This window comes from Apiospora aurea (genome assembly GCF_038362705.1).
Source record: "Apiospora aurea strain CBS 24483 chromosome Unknown utg000001l_segment0_segment0, whole genome shotgun sequence".
In the NCBI taxonomy this organism is placed as follows: Eukaryota; Fungi; Ascomycota; class Sordariomycetes; order Amphisphaeriales; family Apiosporaceae; genus Apiospora; species Apiospora aurea.
This window is the reverse complement of record NW_027117388.1, coordinates 1,643,687-1,659,253: the sequence shown is the minus strand read 5'-3', so window position 1 is coordinate 1,659,253 and position 15,567 is coordinate 1,643,687. Positions and strand designations below refer to the sequence as shown.

General features: G+C 53.9%; 7 protein-coding genes across 7 annotated transcripts; 6 read left to right on the top strand and 1 right to left on the bottom strand.

The window, feature by feature from the left end:
- Positions 1 to 363: 363 nt before the first annotated feature.
- PG986_000528 (uncharacterized protein) lies at positions 364 to 2,554 on the bottom strand (the record flags this gene model as incomplete). Its single annotated transcript, XM_066836750.1, has 4 exons — positions 364 to 1,147; positions 1,329 to 1,461; positions 1,791 to 1,922; positions 2,335 to 2,554. The coding sequence occupies 4 exons, from the start codon at positions 2,552 to 2,554 to the stop codon at positions 364 to 366; spliced, it is 1,269 nt and encodes a 422-aa protein (XP_066705643.1).
- A 2,365-nt stretch (positions 2,555 to 4,919) lies between these two features.
- PG986_000527 (uncharacterized protein) lies at positions 4,920 to 5,162 on the top strand (the record flags this gene model as incomplete). The annotated part of the gene is made up of 1 exon (XM_066836749.1): positions 4,920 to 5,162. The coding sequence occupies one exon, from the start codon at positions 4,920 to 4,922 to the stop codon at positions 5,160 to 5,162; it is 243 nt and encodes an 80-aa protein (XP_066705642.1).
- A 1,858-nt stretch (positions 5,163 to 7,020) lies between these two features.
- PG986_000526 (DNA repair protein rhp57) lies at positions 7,021 to 8,019 on the top strand (the record flags this gene model as incomplete). Its single annotated transcript, XM_066836748.1, has 1 exon — positions 7,021 to 8,019. One exon carries the CDS (start codon positions 7,021 to 7,023, stop codon positions 8,017 to 8,019), a length of 999 nt encoding a protein of 332 aa, XP_066705641.1.
- Positions 8,020 to 8,502: 483 nt separating this feature from the next.
- PG986_000525 (uncharacterized protein) lies at positions 8,503 to 9,274 on the top strand (the record flags this gene model as incomplete). Its single annotated transcript, XM_066836747.1, has 4 exons — positions 8,503 to 8,625; positions 8,714 to 8,728; positions 8,874 to 9,009; positions 9,060 to 9,274. The coding sequence occupies 4 exons, from the start codon at positions 8,503 to 8,505 to the stop codon at positions 9,272 to 9,274; spliced, it is 489 nt and encodes a 162-aa protein (XP_066705640.1).
- Positions 9,275 to 9,739: 465 nt separating this feature from the next.
- Positions 9,740 to 10,502, top strand: PG986_000524 (uncharacterized protein; the record flags this gene model as incomplete). The annotated part of the gene is made up of 4 exons (XM_066836746.1): positions 9,740 to 9,859; positions 9,914 to 9,928; positions 10,090 to 10,225; positions 10,330 to 10,502. 4 exons carry the CDS (start codon positions 9,740 to 9,742, stop codon positions 10,500 to 10,502), a joined length of 444 nt encoding a protein of 147 aa, XP_066705639.1.
- Positions 10,503 to 10,835: 333 nt separating this feature from the next.
- PG986_000523 (uncharacterized protein) lies at positions 10,836 to 11,713 on the top strand (the record flags this gene model as incomplete). The annotated part of the gene is made up of 3 exons (XM_066836745.1): positions 10,836 to 10,952; positions 11,265 to 11,397; positions 11,532 to 11,713. The coding sequence occupies 3 exons, from the start codon at positions 10,836 to 10,838 to the stop codon at positions 11,711 to 11,713; spliced, it is 432 nt and encodes a 143-aa protein (XP_066705638.1).
- A 1,004-nt stretch (positions 11,714 to 12,717) lies between these two features.
- On the top strand, positions 12,718 to 14,706 carry PG986_000522 (uncharacterized protein; the record flags this gene model as incomplete). The annotated part of the gene is made up of 2 exons (XM_066836744.1): positions 12,718 to 12,724; positions 12,806 to 14,706. The coding sequence occupies 2 exons, from the start codon at positions 12,718 to 12,720 to the stop codon at positions 14,704 to 14,706; spliced, it is 1,908 nt and encodes a 635-aa protein (XP_066705637.1).
- Between the last annotated feature and the right edge of the window lie 861 nt (positions 14,707 to 15,567).

Sequence of the window (15,567 nt, the reverse complement as noted above, 5' to 3'; positions counted from 1 at the left end):
ATTTATATACTTTCGATTTATTATAATAAGCTATTAATAATAAAATTAATAATAATATATTTAATATATAATAATTACTTAAGCTAATATTAATAATAAATTTAAGCCCCTTTTAATTAAATTAAATTTTATATTTATTAATAATTTTAAATATCCTTTTTATAATAATCTTCGTAATAGTTATAAAGGGAAACACTTAAGTAAGTATTTATTATAATATATAGAAAGAATTAAAGCGCTACCTAGCCATTTATATTAATATAATTAAAATCTAAGGACTAGGGTAGTTTCCGAGTGTTACATCGCCAGCCCATTAATAACAACATCATGCTGCACCCGGATAAACGAAGACTTCCTCTGCCTCTAATTACCCGACTCCACGCCATCCCCACCACCACCGCCACCGCCACTGCTACCACCGCCGCTAATCTCCACGGCGTTCCCCGTCCGCTGCCTTATCGCCCGGGATTTCCCGTCCGGCCCGCCGTAGAACCCCTTCGGGTACGAAATCCGCGCGTCGTTGCTTCGGCTTCGGCTCCGGCTCCGGCTGGCAGCGTTGGCGCCGACGTCGCGCAGCTCGATCTCGACGCTGGAGTCGGACGCCTCGTCCAGGAACGTGTTCCGCCTCGGCGGAAGCTGGACCGGCCTGGGCGCGGCATCGTCGTTGTCGTCGTCGGGATCCCTGTTACGACTCCTGTTGTGGCTGTGGCTGTGGCTACGTGTGTGGTTGCGCTCCGCCCCCGTCCAATCATCCCGGTTCTCCGACCGTCCCGGATCCGTGCGGGCCACCATCGTCTCGTCCTGGTCGCCGCGGCCGTCCTTGCCGCTGTCGATGTTGGTCCACGTCTTCGTGGACCTCCGCGCGCGCGTGGCGCTGCGGAGCCCGCAGCCGCCGGTGCTCTCGAGGTCTTTGGGCTGCCAGTGCCGGGATCCGCCGCCGCCGCCGCCGCCACCCCTGCCGCCAGCGCGGTTGCTGCTGCCAATCGTGCGGGATAGGGAGAGGAAGACGCGCGGGAACCAGCGGATGGCCAGGGGTCGCAGGGTGGGGGAGGCTGACGCAGATGATGCCGGTGCAGGCTTCGGCCATGGACCAGATCTGATGGTGTGATGGTGTGTCAGCTTGGTAACGTTGCATGGGATAGGCGGGCTGTGCTCACCGTTGTGTCCACGTTATCCCACGTGATGTCGGCTCCCTGTGGAAGATATTTAATGCGTATCAAGCTTATCGCGCTTGTCCTGGTGGTTGAAAAGAGGGTATCGTTAGATTCTAGTCTCCAGTAAAAAGTATATCCAAGCTCCTCGTAGTGATACAGAGGAAGACGACTTACAGGAAACCCAGACAGAAAATGCCCCCTAGAGCCAGCTTCTGAGCGCGAGGCAAGTTCAAGCCCTTGATAATCGGCAGTGGGAGGAGCAGGATCAGGATATCTGCCAGGATGTTTCCCGCGGCGGCAATGTACCCTAGATGACTGTTAGAAATCATGTGAAAAGAAGGAGGTGCTATGTTCGATGCTGGGTTATCTTTCCAGTAGGGAGTGGGGCAAACACTCAGCATGAGCGGACTGACTGAAAGATCTGGGCCGGGGGAAAAGGGGTGTGACCCTACATCCAGGTACGATCGGCAGGCATTGGACATCCGGACCCGGCTCCCAGACACCCGAGATGGGATCACATTGGAACAAGGCGAGACCAATTTGGGACCTGCAACAGAGAATAAATGATGTGAGACGTGACCACCACCAACAAACGACGATTTAAAGATGGAGTAATATTTACAGTGTCCAAATTACGACAAACGTGGTCGCAGCGTAGATCAGGATGCGCATCGTCTTCGAGTTCATGATGCGGTAATATTGGGCGAGGAAGCAGAGCTTGAACGATGCGATGGAAAGATTGTACAAGATGATCATGATGTAGAAGGTCTGTAGTGTGTGTGCACGTGGCACAAACGGCTGTTAGATAAAGTTTCTCATGGAAAGGACGTAGGGTAGAGACAGATCGACAATGATGATGTCGCAGGAGGACGGAGACAAGGGGTCGCCCCTTGACGCGCCTAGCGCGCTACGCAAGACATTTCATTTGTGTATTTATTAGCACGGTAGCACCTTTCTCTTTTGTCCTTTCTTTCTTTCCTTTAGACAGCACTTTAGCACTCAATATACCATCCGAACGCTCTCTGCCGTGCGATAGATGACGACGGACCTTGAAGTAGTCGGTGAGCTCGGATTTCGGTAGCGTTCCGATGTGGCGTCCCAGACCCTTGGTGACCACTAGTAGTAGTATTCCGTCAGCCGGCCAGCCCTCTCGCCAATTTTCTTCCAGTCCAACACTCACGGTCCAACGCGAGGGCTCCAAAGGCGTGAATAACAGTTAGGGCGGCCAGGCAGAGCCAGTCGTCGAAGCCGACGAGGCCCAGGATCGCGGCGCGGGTGTAGAGTCGGAGGTAGACGGCCGCGGACGCGAGGGCCATGAGGGCCGGGAGTATGATGTAGAGGACATGCTGCCTGCTTTCGTCGGAAAAGAGCTCGGGTTTGTCGATGGGGTTGATGTCCATATTGGCGGCAGTTTACTGGTGGCCCGCCCAGCAAAGCCTCTGGAGTTGATCGTCCGGCGTGTTTGCGGCTGTGGTGGTGAGTATGTTTGTAGACTGACGCGCATCGCGCGCGCGAGAGTTGGGACGAACAAACGAGCAGATCCTTTTAGGATTATATCAAACGACAGGTGTGTTCATTCTTGCGCAGGACGCCGCATATTCCGCATTTGCCGCATCCAGGTCTGCCGATCCGGCCGATCCCAGCAGGATCCCAGCGACTGCCACTGCCTGACTAGATGATGGTGCAGCGCACGCTCCCGGTGTTTACGGCCAGGTTTCATTCTCGATGGAGGCTACACTGCCTGCCCCTGCAGTTGACAAGGAAGTATATAAAGTATGGCTTGCATGTGCCCCCTGCAGGGCAGCACTCTTTCAGGTATTTGGCCTCCGCCAGTGCATGATGGCAGCGAACGGGCCTCCGACGAACCGAATTCCCCTTGTTTTTTTCTTCTTGTTTTTCATGTTTCTTTGTGGTTTCCGGGCGCGTCACCCACTGTGCGCTGCCAACTTGGGCAGGGTTGGTCCTTGGTCTAGAGAGGGGTCCGATACGTTGCATCGCTGCTGAGCAAGAGGTTATTTAATCCTGCACGTGGCTCTGGGCTTTGCTGAAAAATTGGTACTGGTCCAGCATTTTCGTTTAAGTTACGGGCCGCACGGGAAATTATCTTGGCAGATCGGCAAAATCGATAAGGTTACGCCCCTTTTTGGACAATAACCGTTTTGATAAACTGGAAACTGCCCTGCAAAAGGTTCATGTGGCCACGGCGTCTCACGATCGATAAGGAGCCGTCAGCCCGGTCTCTACTTCTATACCCTAGGATTTTTGACTCTTCGTCAAACACAACATGGCAAGCCGTACAGTTGGGACGATTCTGGCCACCACGGTCAACCCCCGACTGACTGACCCAATGGCACCTGGCCGAAACTCGGCAGCAGCCTAGACAGAAGTGAGGTGGCAGTCCTACTGTGCGAGTCAGCTCCCTTGTTGCAGGTATGTATCCAAGTGGGGGTCCCTCTTGCGGTTTGACCAACTTGTATTTGGTGCTCAAGGCACCCCGCCGGCATCGAGCCCGGCGAAGCAAGTGGCGATGTGGCCCCGGTCAAACGCACAATTTATAAGCAGCAACCCCATAAATACCGGTTCATTTCAGGCACCTGCAGGCAAGCCCACTATTCAAGGTTGTGTTTGCTCCAACGCCCAGACGTCGTTTCAACGAGAATGCAACGACACGCCGGGGAAGGCCAAGCGGCCAAATTAAGACTTTCAGGATCTCTGCTGGTGTGTTCTGCAGATTGCAAATCGCAGATGATTGCCATTCGAAAAAAGTGTTGAAATGCGTTCGTCCAAACGCCGCGCTACAGTCTTTGTACCGACCAACGCCTCCCCACACCGGGCCACGGAGAGGCTCGTGGCCGGCTTGGCGTCGATCAGGCCAAGGATATATAACCAACTCAAGCCGGCTAGTCCACCAATGCCAAGTCTCAGTAATATCCCCGGACGCCTGAATGCCTCGAAAGATGCATGACGAGGCTACCTGGATTAGTATAGATTGATGATACTATCGATTATTCCGGGCCAGTAACCCGGATACGACAGGTTCTGTTTACAAGAGTCTGTTTGGGTGCTTGACGGCGGGAGTCAATACTTTAGACAGCGGGATTGGGCCTTGCGGTGGGGTGCCTAACGCACGAAATCCACTTGGTGAAGCCAGGGCACCGCGTCACGCGGACGGAACTAGCCGCGGACTGGCATTTGTTCATCGCCATTTGCCACTGCGACCAAGGACGGTGCCGAGGCGGGGCAAGGTTAAAGGGCGAGCATGCTGCCGAAATGGTTCGAGGAGTTGGTGACTAAGAGCCAACCACGCGAACGACCGCAAGGCTCCAGCACCACAGTGTAGCCCTAATAGTAGAGCAGACATCTGACACCCAGAAGAACTATCTGATGACCCTATCTGTATGTCTTCTCTGCAGAGTGGGTGGCTGCGCGCGGGATGTCATATATAGTATGCTGTGGTTCTCAACCGAGTGTTGCGGTGAGGTGACCCCAGTTGTGCCAAATAACATGTGAGACGTGGCATACAGATTGTGGCTATTTCCGTTTGTCGTCCTATTGAACATTTGCATACCCGGTGTTACGTAGAGGGGCCGTTTGCTCCCTCGGTTGCCGTCCACCAGAGTTGTGGCAGCCTTTTAAACCGTTATGTAAACCGTGGAGGCTTCTTGATATTGATCCGCACCCCTTGGACATCCATCCTCTTTTCGACAGATTGAGACATCCTTATACCCTCCGCCGCGGGAGGTTCACCCGCCATTTACCGAGACCATGGCAGAGGAGATCGAACCCAATAAGACGTTCGAGGATAGGTTCCGGATGTCCCTGGAAACGGCTTTTTGGAACAAGGTCCAGACGGGTAAAGAAGCGATCCAGAAGAGCCGTGACATTATCCAGACGCAATACAATGCCGTGAACGAGGAAATCCGATCATTTCAGAACACGACATCCGATCTGGTAACGGTTTCCAGTAATCATAGTAAGGAGAAGAACATCGCGCATTCTTCATTCTAGAAACTCTCCTCTGAGCTGCTAAAAGAGCTACTGGCAGACGACTAACCTCTCTAATTGGGGTTTCCGCTGTTTACTAATATTTTTAAGGGCTACGACTAAATATTAAACTCCCTTAACGACCGACAGGCGGTGCCCCTCGGTAAATCAGGCTACGCTTTCGAGTGGCCACCCCGCAGCGGCGTCCCCTGCATTATTCGCTGCTAACAGTGTGGCGTTACGGGTAACACTAACCCACTTAAGATTGGCCACACTTTCATTGTCAGGGCCCATTGGGCCCGAGACCACCCCGAGTGGAGGGGCGCCGATTCCTATGCCCTGTTCGCTCAGATCATGACAGCGTTTGCCTTTCGTGGTGAGTAAAGACGAACTATGCTGTCGAATAGTATTGCATAAGACACTGACTATTGGGAAATAGTCGAAGGGAAGACAATGCAAGATATTCAGGTGCACAACGAGGCCATCAGTAGGTTCTTATCGCCTGACATTCTAATGATAAAACTTTGTCCCTAACTAACGATTGCACAGGACGGAAGAACGAGGGCAGTAAACGGAGACACATATCACCTTAACAGAGACGCACGCTCACTCCGTCGGCCTGTCAGTAACGGACCCGGCCCTGCTAAGAACCCCGAGCGCCGTTCTGAGGGATATGATAAAGATTCAATTTACTGTGGCACCGCCTGGTAACGCGATAGCTGTTCCCTACCGCAGCAATAGCAAGTCGAAAGTCCGCTCATTAACAGAACCATCCCGCGACATGGTAAATTCACAGCCGACCAAGAATATACCAGGTGGAGATGAAAAGATCTATTCGGATGAAGAGCCGAAGATAGGCAAGCGGCCGCGTTGGGTAATCAACATAGACCGAGGCAGCGCAAGACGGTATGAGACGAGAAATTTGAAGTGGGCTGAAGGTAGCTGGATATCTCAGTATTGAGTGATTGGAGGGTTACGTTTCCCCTCAGGAGATAGAAGCATCTTTGGGGACTTGGATAATACTACATATATGTACCATAGGAGGCCGGCAGCGGAGACAGGGTGTACTACTACCTTATGTATTATAAGCATCCTGTGCGCAACCGTCACTAATGTTGCTATTTAAAGACTGTTAATGATATTATCATTAATATCTATCCAAGTGTACCATTTCTACTACTTCAAATCACTGCATTTCTCTGCAACTCGCTCGGCAAATATTTATATCAGGCAGCTAAACCCACCCAAGTCACAGCGAGAATATTGTGCACTGGAAACGATGTGCCTATTGAGCGTTCCAGGGCTGCAAGAGATAATATACCCGCTTTCCCAAAAGTGGGAAGGAGTGCTAGGGAGAAACGGAAGTAGTGTGTGCGAAAGAATGAAGCTGACCTGTTTGCTTGCCTGGCCCCTGAGCCGTGAGTTGCAGTCATAACCAAGGGGAGAGGTTGCCCAGCCCGCATGGCAAATGCCAGCAAGGAAAACCCGGGGCTAATTGATCCGAATCAGTTTCCAGAAAGCGAAGCACAGGGAATCGGGACCGAGTATAGAAATTGAAGTAACACGGCAATAGCCAAATTAACATATTGGATAGAGAAACCGACACAATGTAGGGGATGACATAGCAAAGTGAGAACAAGAAGACGCTCAACAAATGCCAAATACGGGGAGAGCGGACATTACTGCGCCATTGGCAGGGCCTACAGGGGTTATTCCACGGGTGAAGGACGCACCCCCAGGCGCTATGGGCCACTGCAATTAGTGCACTTGTCCCCCTGCTCCCCCGGTTTCCTTCATCTTCCATATCAGACATTCCTAAACCCCAGCCGTTTGTAGCGTGTGACTTTGCCTGTGTTTTACCCACAGCCTGGTGTAAGCCGCCATGCCACCAGCAACGCGCCAAACAGAGGAGCCGATTGATCTCGGTAATAACGTCTTCCTATATCAGCCTGCCACAATCATATCCCCCCATGATGCCAACACCTCGGCGCTACCTGCAGCCGAGGCAGACCTCGAGACACCACCGCCACCACCCAGGCTCATCATCCTCTGCACATGGCTCGGCGGCGTCACCACGCCGCGCGTCAACAAGTACGTCGCCGGCTACCAGGCCCTGTACCCGACCGCCCACCTCCTGTTGATCCGGACCGTGTTTCTCGACATCTCTGTGCGCACGTTCGCCACGCTCCGGGCCCACCTTCAGCCGGTGCGCGACGCCATCTCGAGAATCATGGAGCAACACCCTAATGGCGATGGACTCAACAGTGGCGGCGGCGGCGCCGACGGCGCCGACGGCATTCTTCTCCACATCTTCTCCCATGGAGGCTGTAACTGCGCTCTCCAACTAGCCTGGTCCATGGGATCGTCACCTTCCTCGCAGCTGTTCTGCGACAACCTGCGACTGGTCGTCTTCGACTGCTGTCCCGGCGGCGCCAGCTTCGGCAAGGCCTACAACGCTGCTATAGTATCACTACCCCAGACGACGCGGTTCCTTGGCGTTCGCTCGCTCGGGGCTCCCCTGGTCTACGCCGCCGTGGCCGCGGTCCACGGCCTCCAGAGCGCGGGGCTTATGCGGTCGGTCCGCGAGCTGCGGCGGGAGCTCAACGACCCGGTTGCGTTCAGGGCACGGGCCGGGCGGCTACATCTTTACTCGAGGGCGGATGAGATGGTGGCGGCCGAGGACGTGCTGGCGCATGCGCGGGAGGCCGAGGCGGGCTTGGGGTGTGCTGTGGGAACCGTGGGGTTCGAAGAGGCGGCGCATTGCGCTCTGGTGCGGGAGGATGCGCAGAGGTACTGGGGCGCGGTCAAAGACGGTTGGGCGAGGAAAGATCCGACCCGACCGGCGGCAGGAGCGGATATGCATTCATTGCCAAGGTTGTGACGGGTGTACGGGAACATAGGTACAGTGTGATCGAAGCGGCTTTTACAACTGCTACGCGGTGAAAGAGTGTCAACAAATCAGAAACATGACTTTTTGGACACGATCTGAAGGTAGAGAGGGCCCACATGACTTGTCATTGTTCCTCGTTACGAACAGTGGTAAGGGAACACCATACCCTTCGGTTATGTCACTCGGCTCAGAATGATATAGAATGCGTATGCCGTTTCAACCGATGATGAGTAACGAATGGCGTCGTAGCGAAGCAGGCGAGGTGCACATCAATTACAGCCATGTCAGTTTCGTGCATCGCATAGCGAATTCATTGTTCTACTGCATCAGTTTCCAGGGTATAAATGGAGCGCTGATCTGCTCAAGAAGTGGTAAAGAAGCTATTCTCACCTTCTAACTTATTTTCTAAGGCAACGCCTCCAGCGGCATACCGAGGAGCCAGAACCACCAACTCTCACTGTCCGGGAATTAATCATGCATCTCCTATCCGTATCTGTTCTCGTTGGTCTTGCGTCCTCTGCCTGTGGAAACTTCTGGGCTTTTGAGGAGGGTGACAGCTCTGGCAAGACGCTCTATCCTGGCTACAGGTTCTTCAACGTATGTGCCATGATGCTTTTTACATATCGGTTTCCAAAAGGCACACTAGTTATGCAATAAACGTCATTTTCTAACACCGAGAGACTAGGAAAGCGACCCCAACGTAAGTAATTCACTACGGTGGCCTTTTCCATCTCTGTCATTGTTTGCGTTCCCGATTCAACTAGGACCGCAAACTTGTCTTGTCACAACCTGCAACCCGTCGTATCGCCATGATATCGTGGCTTGCTGAGCTAAAGAGCATACAGTGCGATGAGGTGAAGAGTGCAATTTGTTGGCAGGTACAAGATGACGTTACTGGTGACAAGAAGGGTGTTCGTGCCGAAGGCACTGATCTTCTGTCGCCTGATATTCTCGAGGTTCACGTGGACAACGTCTACTTCAGTAAGCTCTATCATTCATATCTGGCCCTTGGGACCACCTTCATTCTTCAGGGTTGTTTCTTTCCAAGGCCCTCGGTCTGATTGATACATTTTACCTCATAGCAATCTACAAGCACATCAATTATGCCATCTACGATGTAGAGGCCAATTATCGCGGGTTTGCCAGCCAGTCGCCGGCGTCGTCTATGACTGTGTGGGTGGCTCGTCCACATCCATCGGCCGCTCCGTATATCACTGCACCTGCGACTACGTTGCGGCAGACATGAATTGACAATGGCCTCGTGGCTGGCGTTCGATGACAGAGAAAGCTAAGGAAGACAGTGGGCCGGGCTCACTCGCGTGTACGGCGACTTGTGGTGAATGAGGTAGATCAATACATGGCTGCATATGTAACTACACACTTGGGCATCAACTGTCATCAATGCGTAGTACGAACAAACGTTCAGCAATAAAAAGTCATCGGAACTTGAAATTCAAGGTCATGAATAATTATGGGACGTATTGCAATCAAGTGTTGTTTGCCCCCCTCAGTAAGCACCGAATGTTTCATGATCTCTATCCGGTCAGATGGTTTTGGTATTTAATTAGAATCTTCCTTTACACATGGCACGCAGAGGCTCTGTACCTACTTCGACCTTTCCCTCCAGTGCAACATCAATTGCATGCCCGGCGATCTGCCTACTCGCGCAACGCGTAATTTCCATCATCACTTACTTGTCAGTCGCGGCGCCATGCATTCTCTTTTCACATTCCTTCTGTTGGGGTTCGCGCCCCTTGCCCTCGGGAACTTTTGGGTCTTCTACGAGGTGGATGACAACGACACCTACTACACAGGTTACAAGTTCTTCAATGTAAGGCCCCCGGTGCTACGTGCCAGGCATGCTAATTCCTAACAGCGAATCCAGGAGAGCTACCCCAGTGTATGTTATATCCCCACAGTAATCGTTTCTCATCATTCTACCTCTTTCTCGAGGAACGGCATCGTTTGGTGCTGGGCTACTACACCCGTCCGTCCTGGCCACTGAGACGAACATCGACAAAATCAAAAACAACGAAAACTTCGCTAACATGAACACGAAAGTGTGACGAAGTGGGGGCAGCAGAGCGCTGGTCCCTAGCCAGTGATGTGAGCGGCGGGCAGAGGGGTGTCCGTGTTACTGGCGACGACAGGACATTGCCAGATGTTTTCGAGGCCAATGTGGGAACTTTGCACTACAGTAAGTTCGCCTATAGCCATCTTCCGCAATTCTTTCACCTCTCGCCGCCCCCCTTACCCATCGTCTAAGAAAGTCGCTCTAATTCATGCCTTCAAACGCTATAGCAATCTATAAGGACAGGGGATACGGCATCTTCGACACCCACGGCACCCAACACGGATTCTGCCAGTCCTACAACGCCATTCCCTATTTCTGTGTAGATATTAATTGGTACGGCACCTCTGCGTTTCACTGCAACAGCGACTACGACGCGGCACAGATAAATGTTTGGCTGTAATGTAGCATGCTCCTCTTATCTAGATACCACCAAGAAGGATCCAAATAACAGGAATACAGTCACGGCCAGAGGCGTGAGGACTTCAAGGACGCACATTGCGACATAGCAAGTCATTCATAATGTTATAATGCATTCAGATTAATCCTCTTGGGCCATGTAACCATTGAATGCATTACAGTTCTCATATACACTGCCCGTTATAAAACCACCAGTCTCAACTGGGCCAACCTTTAGCTGGGGCCTTCAACAACCATCGAACAGTAAGGACAGTCTACAAACGACCTGTATTTTCACTGCATGCGATACCAATAAATACCAACTTCCAGCTTCGATATGCAGTTCCGATCCAGCCTCCTTCTACTTGGCTTTGCCTCCTACGCACTTGCGAACTTCTGGGTCTTTAGCGCGGAATTCGTCCACCACCACTTCCACGGCTATCATTTCTTCAATGTAAGTATAACTTTTGTAACGAGATTCCTTTCCAGGGTACTGCCACATCCAGCCCTACCCTGGGACCTAGACTGGGCCCCAACCAAGCTGTCGGGCACTGGATTCGACCGGAGATCAACAAGCTAACAGCCAGCCCAGGAAAGTTACCCCGGCGTGAGTTTGCCCATTCGGATGCCCTCTCCTCTCCAACTCAGGAGGGTCCGTCCTCTTGAACCGTACAAGCTATGTATCATTGGCGCAGGCCGGTAATCCTGCTTGGTCTGCGCGAAGCAAACCTCCGCAACTGTGTGTGGTGGCCAACCTACTTTACAGTGCGATGAAGTCAACCACGTAACGTATTATAATGATCCCGGCGACGTGAGCGGCAACAAAAAGGGTGTTCGAGTCAAGGGCTCAAATAGTGACCCCGAAGAGCTCGAGGCCAATGTCTACGCCGTCCATTTCAGTAGGTTTTCTATCTTGCAGGACCCGTCTGCCCCCACTGCCCTTCCAGGACAACTCGACCTAGCCAACTCTGGCTCACGGCGTGATTAAATTGATACGACTCGGGGGCTGACCAAGGGCGTTTCAACTACACAGCGTACTACAAAGACCGAGGCTACAAGATCTACGACCTTCAAGGCAACGAGCACGGATTCTGCCAGCGTGTTGAGGGGGTCACGTTCCAGTGCGGCTATTACTACGACCAATCCATGCTGCACTGCAACAGTGATTACACCGCGGACGATATCAACGACCCGGACAATTGGGGCCCGCCCTAGCTAGAGGATATTCGTCCCAGCGTCTCTCGGGCCACCCCGAGACAAATTTCCGTCGAGAAAGATGGATTTTCGTGCTTGCGAATGGGCCAAGGGAGATACGTTACCAACCGAATAAGGGGTGGCAAGAGAATAAAGCAGGGCAATGGAAGTGATAAATATGCAAACAGGAGGCGGCTAATTGCCACTGGCAATTTGCCAGAGGTATGCCCTGCAGTGGTAGCCGGCAAATACATTGATGTTGCCCTTCATCTAATTATTCGCGTCGACCACGTGTTCAGGCGTGACAAGAGAGTTACCCTAAGTAATTTTATCACATTTGATTCATTTTGACAAATAAGACATCAAGATATATGCTCGGAGCGCTGACCTTTATGTGTCCGTGGACATCAGTTTGGTAAGGCGGAGTCTGGTCTGCAACCCAACGCCGGTTACCGGAAGAAAAGAAAAAGGGGTGGTTAGGGTTTACGGATTCCGACCTCCGATCCCCGTGCGACGTGAGTATTGTTGGTTGGTCGTCAGCCACTGTGGCTGATGATACCCCAGCCCCCACCCTCGGCATGGGAGTTGCAGCAGCGGTAGGACCGTGTACAAGTATGACGAGTCTTGGGCCTTTAGCAAAAGTTTATCATGTTACACTGACAGGGTTGGCTGCTGTTTGTGCAGTTGCAGGCGCTCTCTGCATACCTCTTTGAGCGCTGAAGACTGACGAGGTGCGGGGCATTCCACCCCACCATCCACTACCAGCAAGGATATGGATGATGATGTACCAGTAGTGAGCATCAATGCATGGGGAGGTGGCACGGTGCCTCGGATGTTACCAGATTGGTACAATCGATGATGTTGCATTGGCCTTACCAGTGAACATCTAATCCAGGTGTCATTTGTTTTATTGATCACTCCCAGTTCTCCCGGTTTTCCAAACAAACCCAAAATCTCACTTGGGTCCTTGACCGAAACGCTGGATCTCTTCGAAACTCTCAGTCACTGACGCCACCCGCGGAACCATGAACTGTAAGTCTGCTAGGTCTGTAAAACGACAGACGCGGTCGCACACATAGCCATCCCTGCCCCTGACTGACGCATCCAAAACAGTGACCGGCGCAAGCGCCGCCATTGGCACAGCGGCCGTGGCCGCCTACCTCGACGGCAAATACCACATTCGGGAAGATCTGTCGACCCCCAGCCCGTATTGGCGCATACTGAAGGTACAGCTCCTCATGAAGCGCAAGCAGTGGGCCGACAAATTGACCGTATACGACATGCTCCACGACTACGCCAATTCGTCCATGGGCGATCGCTTATTCCTGATCTTCGAGGGCCGCACCTGGACCTACGCCCAATTCTTCGCCGCACTACAGCCTGTCGGCAACTGGCTCATTAATGAACTGGGCGTCCAGCGCGGTGAGGTGGTCGCTATCGATAGCGGCAATTGCCCCGAGTACCTTCTGCTCCTGTTCGCTTTGAATGGAATCGGCGCCGCTGTTGCGCTTCTCAACTGCAATCTCACGGGAAAGGCCCTCGTGCACTGCGCCAAGATCGCGTCAGCGCGATACATCCTGACCGAGAACCATGTCCAGCACCTGGTTGACCCCGTCGAGGAGGAGCTAGCCCAATCCGGCTGCCAGGTAGTGCGATTCGACCGCCACAAGTTGGAGAGCCTTCCCGACGCTGGCCCCATCCCGCGCGCGCGGCGGGCGAAGCTGGACTTCACTGACCTAGCCGTGCTCCTGTACACCTCTGGCACTACCGGCCTTCCCAAAGGCGTCGCCACTACCCGGTTCCAACAGGTCATCCTCTCGCACGGCGCATTCACGAGCCACCTCCGCATGGGGCCCGGCGACCGCATGTACACCTGCCTGCCCCTCTACCACGCCGCCGGCTACGGCCTCTGCATCCTCAGCTGCATCGGGACCGGCGCCGCCGTCGCCCTGTCCCGCAAGTTCTCGCACCGCACCTTCTGGCCCGAGGTGCACGCCACGGGCGCCACGCACCTGCAGTACGTCGGCGAGCTGTGCCGGTACCTCGTCAACGCGCCCCCCGGCCCGCTCGACCGGGGTCACCGCGTGCGCATGGCCTGGGGCAACGGCATGCGGCCCGACGTCTGGGAGCCCTTCCGCGAGCGCTTCGGCATCGAGTGCATCAACGAGCTGTACGCGGCCAGCGACGGGCCGGCCTTCACCGCGAACGCGAACCGGGGCGACTTCTCCCGCAGCGCCATCGCGGTGCGCGGACCGCTCTGGCACCTCAAGAACTACGGCCTCGAGACCCGCGCCCGCATCGACCCGGAGACGCAGGACCTCGTGCGCGGCGCCGACGGGTTCGCGGTCCGCGCCAAGCGCGGCGAGGCGGGCGAGATGCTGTACTGGGCCAGCCCCGCGAACCCGGCGTCCGCGAGCCCGTACTACAAGAACCCCGAGGCGACGCAGAAGCGGTACGTGCGCGACGTCTTCAGGAAGGGCGACTGCTGGTTCCGGTCGGGCGACCTGATGCGCCTCGACGCCGAGGGAAGGCTGTACTTTGTCGACCGGCTCGGCGATACGTTCCGCTGGCACTCGGAGAATGTCTCGACCAACGAGGTCAGCGACATGGTCGGCGAGTTCTCGCAGATCGCCGAGACCAACGTCTACGGCGTGCTGGTGCCCCGCGCGGACGGACGGGCTGGGTGCGCGGCCATCGTGGTGCGCGACGATGTCGGCGGCGCGGACGGGGTGGACTGGAAGGTGCTGGCGGCGCACTGTCGGGCGCGGTTGCCGAAGTACGCGGTCCCGCTGTTCATACGCGTGGTAAAGGAGCTCGAATACACGGGTAATATGAAGCTGCGCAAGGAGGGGCTGAGGTCTGAGGGGGTAGACCTGGAGGTTATGGAGAAGAACGCCAAGGAGAAGGGTAAGGAGCCGGATCCGATGTACTGGCTGCCTCCTGGCTCGGAGTCGTACGTGCCGTTTCGACACACGGATCTGCAGGAGTTGCGGGGTGGTCGGGTTAAGCTTTGAGAGGCTGGAGATTTTGGTTTTACGGTTGTTCGTGATGAACTGTAAGGTTCAATACCTCCCTGGCTTTTCATCTTACGACGTTTTAATTGTTTCTGGCTTTTCCCCTGCGGTGTATCACTAACTCAATTTCGTCAACGCCACTTGTCAGCCACATATTTCCCGAAGCCCCTCCCAGAAGGGATACTCGTAGTCGCCCCGAGCTTGATCTGTGATGCGACCGGCGCCTACAATTCATATCATTGAGCAAGGGGAGGTTTCTCACGGTCCAATTAGCACTCCATCGCCTGCACCCCTGTTGGCTGCCGACCATCGGGGCTGAAGTTTGAGAATCATAGCCGATGCATTCGGGCGCCTGGAAAAAAGGGGTCCAGGCTCATGTTGTCAACTAAGGTACCACACAATTCCGATAAGTCTCCGAGACGGAGCGGGGTTGTTTCGGCCGTCTTACAGACCATGCAGGAGACTTCCGTCATCCTGGGCTGTTTCGACTTTGCCAGGTCGCGGCTATCGTCGCTCAACGCAGCACGTAGCGACGTTAGCGACATCCGAGATGCAGCTAAATATCGGGCCTTTGGCTAGCGGAGGGTGGCCGGGCCCACCCACGATGTCATGTTGCGTAAACCCTATAGGTGGACCGCAGCTGTCCTAGGCGGCGCTGATATGTCCGGAGAGCATTGCGGTTGGTTTGATAGGCTACTTGCCTTTCGGGATCGTCAAGAGGTAGCTCCGAGCCTCCGAAAAGCCTTGAACGTCCTTGCCGTTCGTGACATAGCTCTGCATATGGTTGAATATTATGGGCTGTTGAAAGGTTCCGGCCCAGCCCTCGCTTACGATTTGGGATTCGCAATTACCCCTCATCTA